The sequence below is a fragment of the Oncorhynchus tshawytscha genome, linkage group LG09, assembly GCF_018296145.1.
Source record: "Oncorhynchus tshawytscha isolate Ot180627B linkage group LG09, Otsh_v2.0, whole genome shotgun sequence".
NCBI lineage: Eukaryota > Metazoa > Chordata > Actinopteri > Salmoniformes > Salmonidae > Oncorhynchus > Oncorhynchus tshawytscha.
The window spans coordinates 77,818,613-77,835,821 of record NC_056437.1 but is presented as its reverse complement, the minus strand read 5'-3'; the positions used below and the strand labels follow the sequence as shown (position 1 = coordinate 77,835,821).

Below are 17,209 nucleotides of genomic sequence, written 5' to 3'. Positions count from 1 at the left end.
GCATGTATTGGATTGCTTTGACCTAGATTAATAATTTGAGCAACATTGATTATTACAGTAACTTTGAACAATCAAGTTCATATCTTCATCTCTAGTAATACTGGGGCTTGTTCCATTCCTCCTGTGACTCTGGAAAACAACAAATATGGAATAAATACATTAGATTGAAATTGTTCTGAAGAATGATAGCTAACATATTTATCATCTGGTAAGGTGCTTGACTCTACCTCGACTTGAGGACCTTCGACCCATGAGTCCAATAAACATGTCTGCTTTATTCCCTGATGAAACACAAACACACACATATTTATTTGAGAAGTACATAATATAGGCTATAGCCCAAAGCAGGCCAATTAATCATTTAATTTAAAATGCTTTCAAATTTGAAACACCTACTTAGAATCGGTTGAGGGACTCCTAAATCTGGAAATTAAATGTGTTTAATTCATTCAAATTTCTATCATTTCTATAAATTATAGCCTACAAGCTCATTTTACTATGACCCCCAAAAAAAAAAGAACAACAACAAACAAACCGACCAGATCAAAAGATATGAAAGTTGAATTGACCTGAGCTTTTCCCCACGAGTTGTTGAAACTGCTGCAATTCGGACCTCTTGGTGAGGTCAGCCACGCCGAAGGCCAAGCCACTCTCCAACGGATCCCTCTGTAACAATAATTGTAACAGTGAATAAGTAACAGAAGCCTTCTATCAACCATTGCCTTATCAGATGTCCTAAACGTGAAACCTAAAAATAATAGCTTGAACGCAGCAGGACGCTACAACATTCGCTAGTTCCAACTAGCTATGCACTTCAGAAGAGGGACATGCGTTTTACCTGCCAGTTTTCAATCGACCAAATATCTCCATCGTCGCTGGTTGGGGTTCCCAGGGCACAGTAAACCTGCGCAAAAACTGCAACTATCAAAACCACAAACTTTAAAACGTCCATGTCGGTAAATTTGGGGAAATAGATGATAGGCTGCAGGTGTTTCTTCTGTATGAAACAAACAGATATCTATTAAGCAAAGCCGAAGTTGTAACAGGCGTTATAGTGTGGTCTCTCTCGTGTGCCTGTCAATCGGTAACGCTGTGGTCAGTTTATATTCCAATGTTCTGCTCCGCCCCTCTCTCCATATAGCATCATATGTGCATTTTTATGAGAGTAAATATTGTTTTTGACATAGCTTTGTGCGCAACTGGTGAGCAAACTCACGAGTGTCTAAAGCCTTGTCTAAAGCCACCTGACCTTTTTCTCATGATGCATGTGTTGTTTTTTTCAACCCATTTGTTTTACATTGTGTGTTCGAATTGTTTACCTCTGGATAAATGATTATCCAATAAGGGCAGAACACCCAGAGGTGAGTACTATTGAGTTAGGACAATAAGCAATGACTTATTGAAGACATATATATTGCAGTTGCAGTTGACTTGGTGAAAAAGGCTAATGGAATCAATGTTGGACAAATCAAACCCTCTCTAATGAATATATGTATTGATCTTAACAGTTCTTATTCTGTGATTTCACTCTTTCTATCTCTGTGTCAGACAGGGGCGTCATGCAACCCAAAAACCTGAGGGGGCACAAAGTATGTGAGGATGGCTGGTGGGTGGGTCAGAGAGGGGCTATAAAAATAAAATCACAGAAGCTAATTTCCAAAATAAACCCAGAACACAATTATGTAATTAATTAGGAATGTATAACATTTCTTTCTTCATTATCACCAATAATTCAGGTATTTGCCAATTTGGAGAATTTAGCATTTTTCAAACATATGAAACATCTTTTTTTTCTGCAATCCAGAGCCATGAGCATTATGCTTAATTCTATGTAAAAACAACATGGTTATTTTTCTGCAATCCAGAGCCATAAGCATTATGCTTAATTCTATGTAAAAACAACATGGTTATTTTTCTGCAATCCAGAGCCATAAGCATTATGCTTAATTCTATGTAAAAACAACATGGTTATTTTTCTGCATATCTAATCTTACCTCTTGAGCTATCTGTATACTACCGACTGTTGTTTTTTAAATTTAAGACACTAAATATGCTACTCTGCATTTCTACTAAAATCTGAGTCAAATATTGAAAGGAATGAGTCTTGTTCAGTACATTTAGTAATTGCTTGCTTTTCTAGTCCACCAACCTTGCCAGCAGGCATGCCAGCTAAGATAGTTAGACAAGCTACTCTAACTTGATAGCCTGAAATGTCTTGGTAGCTAGTTATGAGGTAGGGAGATTGGAAACATATCTGGGCTAGCTAGAGCCAACTTCATAAAATTGCTACACAATTAAAGGAGAGCCGCACACTGTAGGAGCTCAGATACAATAATGTAATAACCTAATAACCAACGTTTTGACAGACAAGCTGTCTTCATCAGGGTATAATGACAAACTGCGGGGTGACTAGTTTATAGTGTCAAAGGACACACACGGGTGTCTGTAATCATGGCCAGGTGTGGCCTGATATCATTGGTTCATTCTCAGATATAAAAAATAACATACAAAAATCATGAATGGATAGCATACGATCATAGATACAATTTGGCTTCATAGGCCTACAAACATTTACAATGAATAGCTAAATCACAATAATCACAAGAATGGCTTCAGATCAAAGTCTACGTCAAGACCGAAGGGGGCAAGGGTCTATATATGAAAGATCCAGACAGCCTCTCATTTGAACAATAAATTGTCGAGGTCACCCCCTCTCCTAGGGAGGGTAACATGTTCGATGCCGATATAAAGTAGGGATGCAGTCGAGTGGTTTGATTCCAAAAACTAAATTAGGTCACCCTGTTGCAGGATATGTAAAACTTGTAGTGTATTTGAGGTTTTAAAAAGTTTCTGAAGTCTGTCATTTCCACTTTGAAATAACAGATTTGATTTTCCCTTACAAAAAAAATGTGCATTAAATATAATCCACATAATAATTCCCATTTCCTATTGCTGCGGGATTATTTTCCTGCTGTAGTAAACTGCCTCAAATTAACATCTTACATCTGTAGGGGTCTAGTAGTATTACAGAGAAACAATAACAACAAATTAAACAAAAAAATGTAATGTTATTTTTTTCCCAGGACACATCTGAGTTGGCACGTGCCCCTGTGCCCCTTATGGGCATGACACCTCTGGTGGCAGATCTGCATGTAGCATGTAGGTCTACAGCTTCCATGTGTTTTATGGCATGCATCACATAGCAGGCATAGGCTAAGGTCTATGTTAATACACACATACAGTTGAAGTTGGAAGTTTACATACACTTAGGTTGGAGTCATTAAAACTCGTTTTTCAACCACTCCACATAACAAACTATAGTTTTGGCAAGTCGGCAAGTCTACTTCGTGCATGACACAAGTAATTTTTCCAACAATTGTTTACAGACAGATTATTTCACCTATAATTCACTGTATCACAATTCCAGTGGGTCAGAAGTTTACATACACTAAGTTGACTGTGCCTTTAATCAGCTTGGAAAATTCCAGAAAATTATGGCTTTAGAAGCTTCTGATAGGCTAATTGACATCATTTGAGTCAATTGGAGGTGTATCTGTGGATGTATTTCAAGGCCTACCTTCAAACTCAGTGCGTCTTTGCTTGACATCATGGGAAAATCAAAAGAAATCAAGAACTAAGAAACAACATTGTAGACCTCCACAAGTCTGGTTCATCCTTGGGAGTAATTTCCAAATGCCTGAAGGTACCACTTTCATCTGTACAAACAATCATACGCAAGTATAAACACCATGGGACCACGCAGCTGTCATACCGCTCAAAAAGGAGACGCATTCTGTCTCCTAGAGATGAACAAACTTTGGTGCAAAAAGTGCAAATCAATCCTAGAACAACAGCAAAGGAAGATGCTGGAGTAAACAGGTACAAAAGTATCTATATTCACAGTAAAATGAGTCCTATATCGACATAACCTGAAAGGCCGCTCAGCAAGGAAGAAGCCACTGCTCCAAAACTGCCATAAAAAAGCCAGACTACGGTTTGCAAATGCACATGGGGACAAAGATCGTACTTTTTGGAGAAATGTCCTCTAGTCTGATGAAACAAAAATAGAACTGTTTGGCAATAATGACCATTGTTATGTTTGGAGGAAAAAGGGGGAGGCTTGCAAGCTGAAGAACACCATCCCAACCAGGAAGCACAGGGTTGGCAGCATCATGTTGTGGGGGTGCTTTGCTGCAGGAGGGACTGGTGCTCTTCAAAATTATGTGAATATATTGAAGCAACATCTCAAGACATCAGTCAGGAAGTTAAAGCTTGGTTGCAAATGGGTCTGCCAAATGGACAATGACCCCAAGCAAAGTTGTGGAAAAATGGCTTAAGGACAACAAAGTCAAGGTATTGGAGTGGCCATCACAAAGACCTGACATCAATCCTATAGAAAATTTGTGAGCTGAACTGAAAAAGCGTGTGTGAGCAAGGAGGCCTACAAACCTAACCTCAGTGACACCAGCTCTGTCAGGAGGAATGGGCCAAAATTCACCCAACTTATTGTGGGAAGCTAGTGGAAGGCTACCGGAAATGTTTGACCCAAGTTAAACAATTTAAAGGCAATGCTACCAAATACTAATTGAGTGTATGTAAACTTCTGACCCACTGAGAATGTGATGAAATAAATAAAAGCTGAAGTCATTCTCTCTACTGTTATTTCACATTCTTAAAATAAAGTGGTGATCCTAACGGACCTAAGACAGGGAATTTTTACTAGGAGTAAATGTCAGGAATTGTGAAAACTGAGTTTAAATGCGTTTAGCTCAGGTGTATGTAAACTTCCGACTTCAACTGTAAAATACAGGCTGGATATACACCACAAGAAAGAACAAAATAACGTGTTGGTTATATCATCCCTCTAATGATAGATGGACCAATTCCAGGCTGAAGTACAGGTGCTATTGGATGTGTGTGACAAGAGTGGTTCAATCAGCACGTAGGCATGTGTTTTGCATTCAATATCCCAGCTAGACACAAAGGTTCCTAATATCCTCATTGTCTTTTTGGACATTGGGGTCAACTCTAGGGATGAATCTGTAAAATGAGATTGCTGCTCTATCCAGTTCAATCCTACCCAGGCCACAGAGGTAGTTTCAGTGAAATGGCTCACTGAGTATGCAGTCAATCTCAGGCATGTTGCTGCCTCTCTCATGTTTAGAGGTGTGAATATGTGCCAAGAAGATCAGGCTGGCTGGGAGGTTAAGTTAACTTAGCGTCTTTGACAGGATTCACTTTTTTAATTTGATTGCTAAAAAAAAAAAAAAAAAAAAGTGTATGAAATAAAATTAATGTATCATTGAAGTAGAACGATTGATACAGGTGAGAGGTTATATAGAGCCTGCCAAAATGACATGATAGAAGCTCAAATGTCTGTAATCAAGCTGCATTGAAAATCAAACCCATTTGAAAATCATTCTCCATTGAAGTCATAAGGGTCAGTATCAATGGCAGCATCAATGGCAGTGTAGCCTAGTGGTTAGAGCCTTGGACTGGTAACCAAAAGTGTTGCAAGTTCAAACCCCTGAGCTGACAAGTACACATTTGTTGTTCTGCCCCTGAACAAGGCAGTTAACCCACTGTTCTAGGCTGTCATTGAAAATAAGAATTTGTTCTTAACTGACTTGCCTAGTTAAATAAAGATAAAATTGTGGACGTCATCAGGAGATAATTACATATTTCTGGAAGAACAAAAACTGAAATAAATGTTTCGTCTAGACATCTTTTTTTGTTTGTTTTACAGTCCTGTTTCAGCCATATAACTGAAACAACATTATGGTAACATAGCTGTGTTGTGTTAATCATGTCTAGCACAGCTCAAGAGATCAGCCAAATTAGATGGAGACATAGCAGCCATGTGATGAGTAGTTTTCTCCCAGCTATCTGACCTTTCAGAATCATAAAACACACAGCATTCTGCGCATCAATGCGCCCACATATGTTTTGTGATGTTGTCAGGCAACCCATCCACAGAGAGCAATAAATAGCAATAAAGAATGTCAGTCTTCAAGTTTTCAACATCTGATGTCAACTTGAAAGCTTCTTTATTAGTTATTGCAATTAATTCGGAAATTAGCCTACTAATTTGGATTGTTTACGCAACCCTACCCAACATATGCGACATCTTATAACTCTGAGGGTATTCATGAGTAAAAAAGTGTTCCTAGAATTGGACCTCATTGAAAAGTCATCCCACCTGGGCGATACATGTCAGTCATTTATATTACAGGTAACGAGGAATGCATAGGTTAGATTGACTTCAAGCCAATTAGGATGAGAATTTATGTCAGTACCTTCTCAACACTTCTGCCTTCAGTCTGGAATGTCACACTGCCAACTAAAACACTACTGAGGGAGAGCATGATTAGTCCTTATTGTTATCTCTCATTCCACAAATCAAATCAAGCTTTATTTATACAGCACATTTCAGACATGGAATGCGATGCAATGTGCTTTACAGGGAAAAAAATATTACAAACCTATGAAAATAAAAGCTGAAATATTTACTACACAACAAACATAAGATAAACATACTAAAGAATGACAAACTGAACAACTAAAAAGCAAAGCTAAAACATGTGTTTTAACAACTCTTTTAAATATGTCCACAGTTCCGGCCCCCCTCGGGTTCTATTGGAGGCTATTGCGGAGTCTGGGGGCATAATAACTAAAGGCTGCATAATAACTTTGGGATAGTAAAAAGGACAGTGCCAGGGGACCTGAGGGACCTACTGGGTACATAACATGTCTGACATGTATTGGGGTGCACAATAGAATAATTCAAATGAATTCTAAAACTCACAGGCAGCCAGTGGAGAGACCTTAAAACCGGTGTAATGTGTGCTCTCTGTCTGGTCTTAGTCAGTACCCGTGCTGCAGCATTCTGTATGTTTTTGCAGTTGACCAATGGCTTTCTTAGGTACACCAGACATGAGAGCATTACAGTAGTCAAGCCTGCTTGTAATAAAAGCATGGATGATTCTCTTTGTATCAGCCTGAGAGAGAAACATTGGCAATGTTCCTGTCACATTCTGACCTTAGTTCCTTTGTCTTGTCTTTGTTTAAGTTGGTCAGGGCGTGAGTTGGGGTGGGCTGTCTATGTTTGTTTTTCTATGTTGGTTTTTGAGTTTGGCCTGGTATGGTTCTCAATCAGAGGCAGGTTTCGTTAGTTGTCTCTGATTGAGAATCATACTTAGGTAGCCTTTTTCCACCTGTTTTTCGTGGGTGTTTATTTTCTGTTTTGTGTGTATTCACTAGACAGGACTGTTTCGGTTGTTCGTTCTTCCTAGTTATTATTTTGTTTAGTGTTCAGTGTTGATTATATTAAAAATCATTAACACTTAGCACGCTGCACCTTGGTCCTCACCTTCTTCCACCGACAACAGCCGTTCCTCAGGTGTTAAAAAGCTATTTTGGTCACATTCCTAACTTGTGATTTGATATTTTGTACAGAATCTAAAATTAAACCTGGGATTTTTACCTTTTGTTTTATCTTTATGGCCCGTGAATTAGAATGTGCAGCTAGATTATCTCTCTGTGCTTTGGCTCCAACAATAAATACCCCAGTCTTGTCTTGATTTAGCTGGAGGAAGTTGTGAGCCATCCAAGAATTTAAATCACTAATACAGTCTAATAATTTATCTGTGGAGCTAAATTCCTCTGGTGACACAGAAATACAAAGTTGTGTATTGTCTGCGTAGCAGTGAAAATCAATGCTTTGCTTTCTGATAACGCTGCCAAGGTGTAACATATATATATAAACTGAGCAGTAAAGGACCCAATATCTAACCTTGTGGGACGCCACATGTAATATGTATTTGATGGGTGACAAAAAAATATTGACTGGTTAAATCAGTCCGAAACCAATTTATAACTGGACCAATGGCTTTCACATAACTCTCTGGACAATGTCAATAATAAAGTTATCCAGTTCACCATCAACTATCAAGGTATTCATTTTATGTTAACAAATGTAAGACATCAATCTCATTTAATTGCAGACAAAGACATTCCACTTGATTGGTAATCATCTTTGTGCTTTTAGCACAACTCTCCCAGATGCCAACATTTCGTCAAGGCACACATCTACAGAAAGGAACCTTTAGTTGAGGTAAGACATTTCTCGCTGACACTTTGCGGTGATTGAAAGTAGTCAGACATCTCTGGCCATGTTTAGGCGTGGAGTGATGTGGGAAGGGTCAGAGGATGCAGAGAGATGAGATGAGTTAGACTAGACCAGACCAAGGCTGATTGAGGATGTGATCTAAGGAGTGTCCTCAGATGATCTGAGTGTCCTGATGAGAAACACTGTCACCACTCTCAAAACGGACAGGGAATAAATTAGACTGCTTCTGTCCATATGAATTCTAGACAAAAAGGAATGACAATACCATCATGTCACTGGTCATAACCGTCTCTAGAGTAATGTGGCTACAAATATTTTGTAATTCCTTGTCTAGCAAGGTTAATACTGGTTTTATCTGGAGGCGAAAGAAACGCACACATGTTTAGGTGCTGGCTGGCAGAGTAGAACACTTGAAAAAGAAAAGGAGAGCCACACACTCTACGAGCTCAGACGCACTCATTTTATAACCTAATAACCAATGTTTTCGACAGACAAGCGGTCTTCATCAGGGTATAGTCGTGGTGCTATATCTTATTTATGCACATACAGTACCAGTCAAAAAAGTTTGGACACACCTACTCATTCAAGGGTTTATCTTTATTTTTAATGTGTGTGTGGAATTGTTTTCTGTAAATGTATGTGTACTCCAGGCTGGTTTGCGCCGGGTTATTGTACCCCGTGTGTGTTTAGTTTTCATAGTACCGTGTTCTGTTCGCCTCAATAAAGGCCTCCGTTTGCTACCCATTTCTGCTCTCCTGTGCCTGACTTCCCTGCAGCCAGTTACACACTCCTTTACAGAATCACACACCCAGACATGGGGGGAAACAGAGGGTTATATGCAAGACGAGTAATGAGGGAATGCAAACCAGGTGTGCGGGAAAACAAGACAAAACAAATGGAAAATTAAAGGTGGATCGGCGATGGCTAGAAGACCGGTGACGTCGACCGCCGAACGAACAAGGAGGGACCAACCTCGGCGGAAGTCGTGGCAATATCATTCATATGACTGGGCATTTCCCTCAATGATGGATTGACTCAATCATTTGCCTGAGAGACCAGCATGGGTCTTTGAGGCATGTTTCCTCTAAAGTCCTCGACTGATTGGAAAGCAGTTAAACTAAAATCAAACATCAGTCAGTTAGTTGGTGTGTTGCCTTATGGTACACACTCACTCTCCACTGCAACATGTGTGTGTGTGTCACAGATGGGCTAGATCTCACTACCTGCCAGACTGAGCTGTGAGGTACACCCACACCCTGTTAAGAAATTGACTTTTAAAGAGTGAGTCACTGAGAGGCATCTGCCTTCATCTCCTCTCCACACCACTAGCTACTGTGTGGTAAACTACAGACGCACTGTGGGCTTTATAATCAAGTCAACCCCTTTTCACTAAACTATAACTGTCACATCAGAAGATAAGCAGTGTTAAATCACACATGGGATGGCAAGCCTCTGTATTGAGTCAATTAATGAGTTGTGTATTCAATACTCAGCAGGATCTTGCCATTTAGTCCGACCTTCTGTTTATTATATGAAGATATCAGGGTAACACATAATGTGATGCCATTTAAATTAAAGTAATAACGATATAACTACGTTATTCTATTGATCATTTATAAATCATCAATAAACTTTTACTCCTTCCTCAGGGAAAGATAACCTTGTAAAGAGATTCATCCCCGAGGCATTTCCAAGCTCATAACTGCTTTCCATATGCTTCAATTTGGCAAACAAATATTCTTTTCCAGGGGCAAAGAGTGTGTACAGCAGGTCTGAAATGATTGACACCCTCGATAAAGATGAGGAATAATGACTGTATAAAATAAATTATTCAAATACTGGGCTATATTGTACGCTCAAAAACAAGTGGGAAATTATATAATTTTACAGCAATACAATTGCTAAAGAAAAATAGATTTTTCTTAACAAGTAATACCATTTTTCTCAAAAAGGTAGGAGTCCAAATTATTGACACCCTTAAAGATTTGTAAAAATAAAGTAGTCAAAAGTTTAGTATTTGGTCCCATATTCCTAACAATGCATTTGCAGTTAGTTTTGGTTGTGATTCAGATGATTTTGTGCCCAATAGAAATGAATGGTAATTAATGTATTGTGTCAGAAAATCCTGAATGACTACTGGTTTTATTGGTTTATTAGAATCCCTATTAGCTTTTGCTGAAGCAGCAGCTACTCTTCCTGGGGTCCACACATACAACACGACAAGTAACAAAACGCTGATAGACAAGAACCGTCATACAAATATAAAATACAATGATATATAAACAATACAACTAAATAATGTATTTTTAAAAATGTATTTTACCTTTATTTAACTGGGCAAGTCAGTTAAGAACAAATACTTATTTACAATGACGGCTTACACCGGCCAATCCCGAACAACGCTGGGCCAATTGTGCACCTCCAAATGGGATTGCGGCCGGTTGTTATACAGCATGGAATCTAACCAGGGTGTCTGTAGTGACGCCTCTACCACTGAGATGCAGTGCCTTAAACTTTGTTAAGAGTGTGTCAGTGTGTGTCATTTCACAGTTCCTATTGTGCCATGAGATGTTGTTTTATAAAACATTTTTAGGTCATTTTGATGTTTGCTTGAGTAATTGGAGATAGAAGGGTGGTTCCATGTATAATACTGTGACGAGTCCCCTGTCTTGTGGGGTATGTATGTGTGTCTGAGATGTATGTTATTTGATTATGCAGACAATCTGGAATTCTCATCAAAGTAATATTTCTTATAAAAACTACAAGATAAGTATTTAATCTCTCTTTAACCCTCAACAAGGAAAGATTGGCATTGTTGATGTTATGCAGTTACTGTGCATTCGGAAGGTATTCAGACCCCTTCACCTTTTCCACATTTTGTTAAGTTATAGCCTTATTCTAAAAATGTTTATTATTTTTAAAAAATAAATCATTATTAATCATTAATCTGCACACAATACCCCATAATGACAAAGCAAAAACAGTTTTTTGGAAATTGTTGCAAGTTTGTTAAAAATGAAAAACAGAAATACCTTATTTACATAAGTATTCAGACCCTTTGCTATGAGACACAAAATTGAGCTCAAGTGCATCCTGTTTCCATTGATCATCCTTGAGATGTTTCGACAACTTGATTGGAGTCCACCTGTGGTAAATTCAATTGATTGGACATGATTTGGTACCACAGTTAACAGTGCATGTCAGAGCAGAACCAAGCCATGAGGTCAAAGGAATTGTCAGAGGAGCTCCAAGACAGAATTGTGTCGAGGCACAGATCTGGGGAAGGGTACCAAAACATTTCTGCAGCATTGAAGATCCCCAAGAACACAGTGGCCTCCATCCTTTTTAAATGGAAGAAGTTTAGAACCACCAAGACTCTTCCCAGAGCTGGCCACCCAGCCAAACTGAGCGATTGGGGGAAAAGGGCCTTGGTCAGGAAGGTGACCAAGAACCCGATGGTCACTCTGACAGAGCTCCAGAGTTCCTCTGTGGAGATCGGGGAAGCTTCCAGAAGGTCAACCATCTCTGCAGGACTTCACCAATCAGGCTTTTATGCTAGACCTCACTACCCTCTGGAGAGCCTTCCGGTTATGGGCGGAGCAGCTGCCGTACCAGGCAGTGATACAGCCCGACAGGATGCTCTCGATTGTGCATCTGTAAAAGTTTGTGACTGTTTTTGGTGACAAGCCGAATTTCTTCAGCCTACTGAGGTTGAAGAGGCGCTGCTGATAATTGACCATCCAATGATAATTGACCATCCAATGTTATACCTAGGAGCTTAGTCCCTCTGTAACTTTCTCACTCATCATTATTTACGATTCATTAAAGATTATACGCAATCAAAGTAGCATCCACATTAATGTAGAAGTGTTTAGAAACATTATATTCTTATTTACAATAAAAGTGATTCCAAAAAGACACAATACATGATTTACCATTCATTTCTATTGGGCACAAAATTATCTGAAACACAACTTAAACTAACTGCAAATGCATCCAAAAAGTTTGTAGTCACAATCTTGATGTAGTCATTGTGTGCTAGGGACATGGGACCAAATACAAAACTGTTGACTATTTTATTTATAAGAATATTAAGGGGTGTCAATCATTTTGACCACTACCTTTTTGAGAGAAAAATAATATTATCTGTTAAACAACATCTCTCCGTCTGAGGAATTGTATTAGTATAAAATAACAATTTTCCAAAAATGTTTCCGCTTACAATATAGCTCAGTGTTTGAATTCTTTATTTTATGAAGTCAATATTGCTTATCTTTATCAATAACTTTGAACCCCACTGTAAATGTTTTTCTCAGGTTATTCTGAAACAAACAGAATAAATTGTGCTTTATTGGTGTACAGGTATCTTCTAAATTATTTACAGTGATATTTTAAAATCCATGGGGGCATGTCTGTGATTTTCCCTCCTAAAAATTGTGAAAGAATCCAGCCACCCATATCAGACTGCTCTCTCTGCTACCGCACGGCGAGCGGCACCAGAGCGCCAAGTCTAGATCCAAAAGGCTCCTTTAATAGCTTCTATCCCCAAGCCATAAGAATCCTGAACACTTAATCAAATGGCCACCCTTTTTTTTACCCTGCTTCTACTTGCTGTTTATTATCTATGCATAGTCACTTTACCCCTATCTACATGTACATATCACCTCAATTAACCTGTACCCCGCACATTGACTCAGTATTGGGAACCCTTATATATATAGCCTCGTTATTGTTATTTTATTGTGTTACAGTTTTGAATATTTTCTTATATTCGTACTTTTTAAAAACTCTGCATTGCTGGTTAAGGGCTTGTAAGTAACATTTCACGGTAAGTCTTCAACATTTCACCTGTTGTATTTAGTGCATGTGACAAATACAATTGGATTTGAACCCGAGTCGTATTGAACATGAATAATAGTAAGATTTCATAATGCATTATTTGGGTTTTTGGGGGGGGGAACCAAAATGCATTATTTGTGTTTTATAATATATTCTTGTTCAAGTTGATATGACAAATCTATTTGAACACACACATTAATAGAAAGCTATCTCCTGAATAGGTAACCAAAAGTAAAGTCAGAATTATGGGCAGAAGCCAGTGTGGTCAATCTCCCCTTATCATTCAGACATTAACAAAGCAGCAGCAACACGTGGAAACACTTCAAGAAGAATAAACAAAGACAAAAGCAAAACATGAAACTAGCTATATCATCTCACTTATATCATCTGACTGTTGTGAATATTGAGCGGTATTTTCATGGTTTTTAAAAATGAAAGGAAAGTACAACCAATACTATGTCGGTAGGCCTATGAGATGCCATCCTTACACTGAATGTGAACCTAAGAAAAGTGATCATATCCTGATCGTTGGAAGCACAATTGGGGAAGCATGGAAGCTGCTCACGACTGTTGGTCACTGGTAACATCAGTGCTGCTCTAGCTGCTGCTGCTACCACTACTGTTGTCCTCTTCACTCTCCTCTCTGATGTCATCCATGATGAGGTCGTACAGGTTCTCCAGGCTTCCTTGGCTCAGGCAGGTGTTGACGGTGGAGCCGGAGCTGATGTGGACGGAGCTGGGATTGACTACGCGAGGCTTCCTGTTCCTCTGGCGACTGCGGGGGTGGACACACTCTGTCCCAGGAACATGGGGCTCTGGAATGGAAGTACAAGGCCAGTTAGTTGGCTGGAACCAGCAGCCAGACAGACATGTAAAAGGCCAGTTAGTTGGCTGGAACCAGCAGCCAGACAGACATGTAAAAGGCCGCCATCTTGTGGTACTTGTTTGTAGTAACACACTCTACAAACCACAGTACATTGCACTGTACAGCGCAATGTGTGTGTGTGTGTGTGTGTGTGTGTGTGTGTGTGTGTGTGTGTGTGTGTAGTTTAACCTTGTCTGTTGTAACAGTCCTCAGCGAGGCAGCTGTGTGGGATAGGTTTTCTGGGTCCTACTACTCCTACCCCTCCCTTGCGTGGAGGAAGAATCTCTGTTGGGATCACCAGAGTTCGGCAGGAGTAGCAGGGGGAGCCCAAATCCATCCTCCCAAAGCCCCTGATGGACAAATCAAACCAAGTGCATAGAGATTAAATCACATTTATCATTTCTCATAATCACACATGTACAGGACAGCTCCAGCTTTTACCTGAAGGAGCGTGTGCATTTGGTGCAGCAGAACTCTCCAATACCCCACATTTTGTCATAAGGGACAGGGTCATATTTCTTCTTGCACAGGTGACAGCGAGATACCTAGGACAGATGACAGTCAGTGGAGACCCCAGTTATTAGATGAACTGGCCATGTGAAATACACATTCTAAGACAAAGTAACAAGGTAACAGGAACACAGTTACAGACACAGGCATGGAGAAATACGTTTGAACTATTATGAATGGGTTTGGCATGCATATCAAACAGAGATGTGTGAAGACCACGATGGATACCAGGTGGGTATGTATGGAAGAGCATTACCCTCTTCCTCTGAGGTACCCGACGCCACCAGTCATTGTCACAGGTCTGGCAGGCAAACTGGTGCAGGACAGAGGGGGTGAGGTGGCGCTGGGCATTATCAAACATTCTCTTGTTCTTCTCAGTGAGAGGCAGGACCCGCAGACGCTCTCCCAGCTCCTGAAGACTCAACACACACGAGCCACACACATAATGGCAGGGACACACCAATGCGCACACACACACCTTTCAGTTAGCCATCCACTTAACCCATAATCTCTTTCCCCACCAGTAAAGTCGGTAAATAGTCTGTGGATGACTGACCTTGATATCATTATCGTCTTCAGGCTGTCTGCTACCTCGGGGCTGTAGGGAAGACAAATGTAAGTCATAGAATTAGAAATAGTCAAGGCAACCAATTTACCAACCTGATTATCAGATTGGATATAGGACAAATGTAATATGATAGGAGTTTTATTCCCTCTTCCAGCCCTTGAACAGTGTTGTTATAATAGCTCACAAATCTATTCCCAATGTGTTATTACCCATTACCAATATGGTTATGGAATATAGAACTTCAAAATCAACAGAGATTTTTGCATTATACTAAAATGCCTGATATCCAGATGTCTTCTGATGAACATTGATTCTTTAACCCAATGAAAGACGGACTAACTAACACTGTGACTGTGTTGTACCTGTTGTGCAGAAGGGACCTGAGGTTCCCTGTCCTCAGCGGTGAGTCTCTGCACCACATTCTGAAAGAGAGAGAGGTGGGTCAAGGGTCAGGGTACAACTGAACTGTCATGTTTATGACCACAGAGATCACAATTTCAAAGAAATACAGACCCGCCTGGATACACCCCTAACCCAAATACACACACAAAGCGACAGAGAATAGTATGGAATGTATTAATGTAACCTTGACAGCCTGATCCGTCTGTAAGCATTTTCTGTCCTCATCATCCAGCTCTGCACAGCAAGAGTAGAGAAAGAGGAAGAGTCCGAGATTAGATTGTCAACATGGCCAACCCTTTAACGCAAATAAAAATGGGTCTGGTTGTTAAACCACCCGAGACCATGTCTGAAGAGAGGTTAAAGAGGCCATCAGCAGCTGAAAAAATAACAGTCTTCCTCGCCCATGTTTCTGTAAAAAAAATGTATGGACTTTTAAATGTATACACAGAGCTACGGATGCAAGGACTGACCATCCATGATATAAAAATGATAGTTTACACCATGTTTTGAGGCTATATAGTGTTTGTTTTTCATTTACTTTGTTTACAAACAATGGCGTAAAACAAGCTTATATTTAGAGTTCTGATGGGTTACGACAGTTGAACTAATCTCATGAGGAATTTATAAGTTATATTCTTCAAGAATCAATGGGTACATATCATAAATGCATAAGTCCAACAAACGGATGTAGCAACTGCAGATTGCCCCTTTAAGTTTCCAGGACAGATGAATCCTAGTTTTGTTCCTGGACTAAGGGGCACATATAACGGAGAATCCCCACTGTACAGGCTTTTTAGTACAGGACCCGGTGTCTTGGAACCCCCTCCATAGGGTTTCCTATGGTGGTATGACTGGTGTTTGCATCTACTGTCAACCATTTCTTTACCGTTGCCTTTCTTCAGTATAACTGCCCAGGTGACCATTTGATGTTTGTTGGCATAGCGTCTCATCAGTAAGGTTGCCTTTTCCACCGCTATCTTTCCATGGAATGTCTCCCTGAACCGCCTGACACTTTTCTCCAGCTGAGATAACAGACAAATAAGAAAAGGACAATAAGAATCTAAAATAAACAGGCTGGTGTCAATCATGTTGTAAATAAAATAGAAGATCAGGCACATTCAACAGGAAGATCGACAGAACATTGCAACAAATGCAAATGCAGCCTAAGGGCATGGTTTATTCAGAAACAGATCACAACACAACGCACAATGAAACGTACACTGCTCTTGCCCTGTCCTCTCTAACCACATAGGCCTATTTATAAAGTGTAATAACTCTATAGTGTTTGATGACGTTATTTAGGTTTAGGCTAAACGTATGAGAAATGTGAGAAAAAAAACAACATAATTATTATCCAACGTTAAAAGTTTCACATCGACCAAAACACAAATTGGACATTTGATCCGTAGGACTACAATACAAACAAGAAAGGCACATACAAATCGACCATGTAAAACAGTGTTACTGGCCAAATGAAAACTAAGTTTACCGTAGCCTACCTCAAATTCATCTTGCAGACAGCTCATTTTGTTATCGTCTAGGCTTTTTCTACCCTTGCATATGTCGTTCTATAGCAACATATTTCGCAACAATCGATATATTTCCTTGTAGCGCTGCAGTTGCAGTGTGTTGACTAACGTTAACAACTTTCACTTTGATAAGATGGCGCGTTCAAAACCACTGGGATCTTGGAACAATACAATGTCAGATCATTACGTTAGGGTGAAAAGTCGGAGCTCTGGAAAGAGGCCCGAGTTCACGAGTTGAAATTCCGAGTTGAATGACCGTTCAAATTATTATTTTTCCAGTCAGAGACCCTTTTGTTGTGCGAGTTCCCATTTCTTTTTAACACACTGAAGTCGGATTTCGGGATTCCCAGTTCCGAGTTGTTTTGAAC

General features: G+C 39.7%; 1 protein-coding gene across 1 annotated transcript; it reads right to left on the bottom strand.

The window, feature by feature from the left end:
- Positions 1–12,842: 12,842 nt before the first annotated feature.
- On the bottom strand, positions 12,843–17,209 carry LOC112258790 (shiftless antiviral inhibitor of ribosomal frameshifting protein homolog). Its single transcript, XM_024433374.2, has 9 exons — positions 16,812–17,209; positions 16,199–16,334; positions 15,497–15,546; positions 15,273–15,332; positions 14,899–14,940; positions 14,599–14,754; positions 14,274–14,377; positions 14,022–14,182; positions 12,843–13,782 (listed from the first exon to the last, which is right to left on the bottom strand). The coding sequence occupies exons 1-9, from the start codon at positions 16,836–16,838 to the stop codon at positions 13,565–13,567; spliced, it is 954 nt and encodes a 317-aa protein (XP_024289142.2). The 5' UTR covers positions 16,839–17,209; the 3' UTR covers positions 12,843–13,564.

Bases quoted from the DNA above. Each gene is read 5' to 3' on its own strand.
- LOC112258790 (XM_024433374.2), bottom strand. From the start codon at position 16,838: ATGAGCTGTCTGCAAGATGAATTTGAG. The intron at 15,547-16,198 runs GTAAAGAAATGG...CTTGCTGTGCAG, and splicing joins TATACTGAAGAAAGGCAACG to AGCTGGATGATGAGGACAGA. The intron at 14,183-14,273 runs GTAAAAGCTGGA...TTTGTCCATCAG, and splicing joins AAATGCACACGCTCCTTCAG to GGGCTTTGGGAGGATGGATT.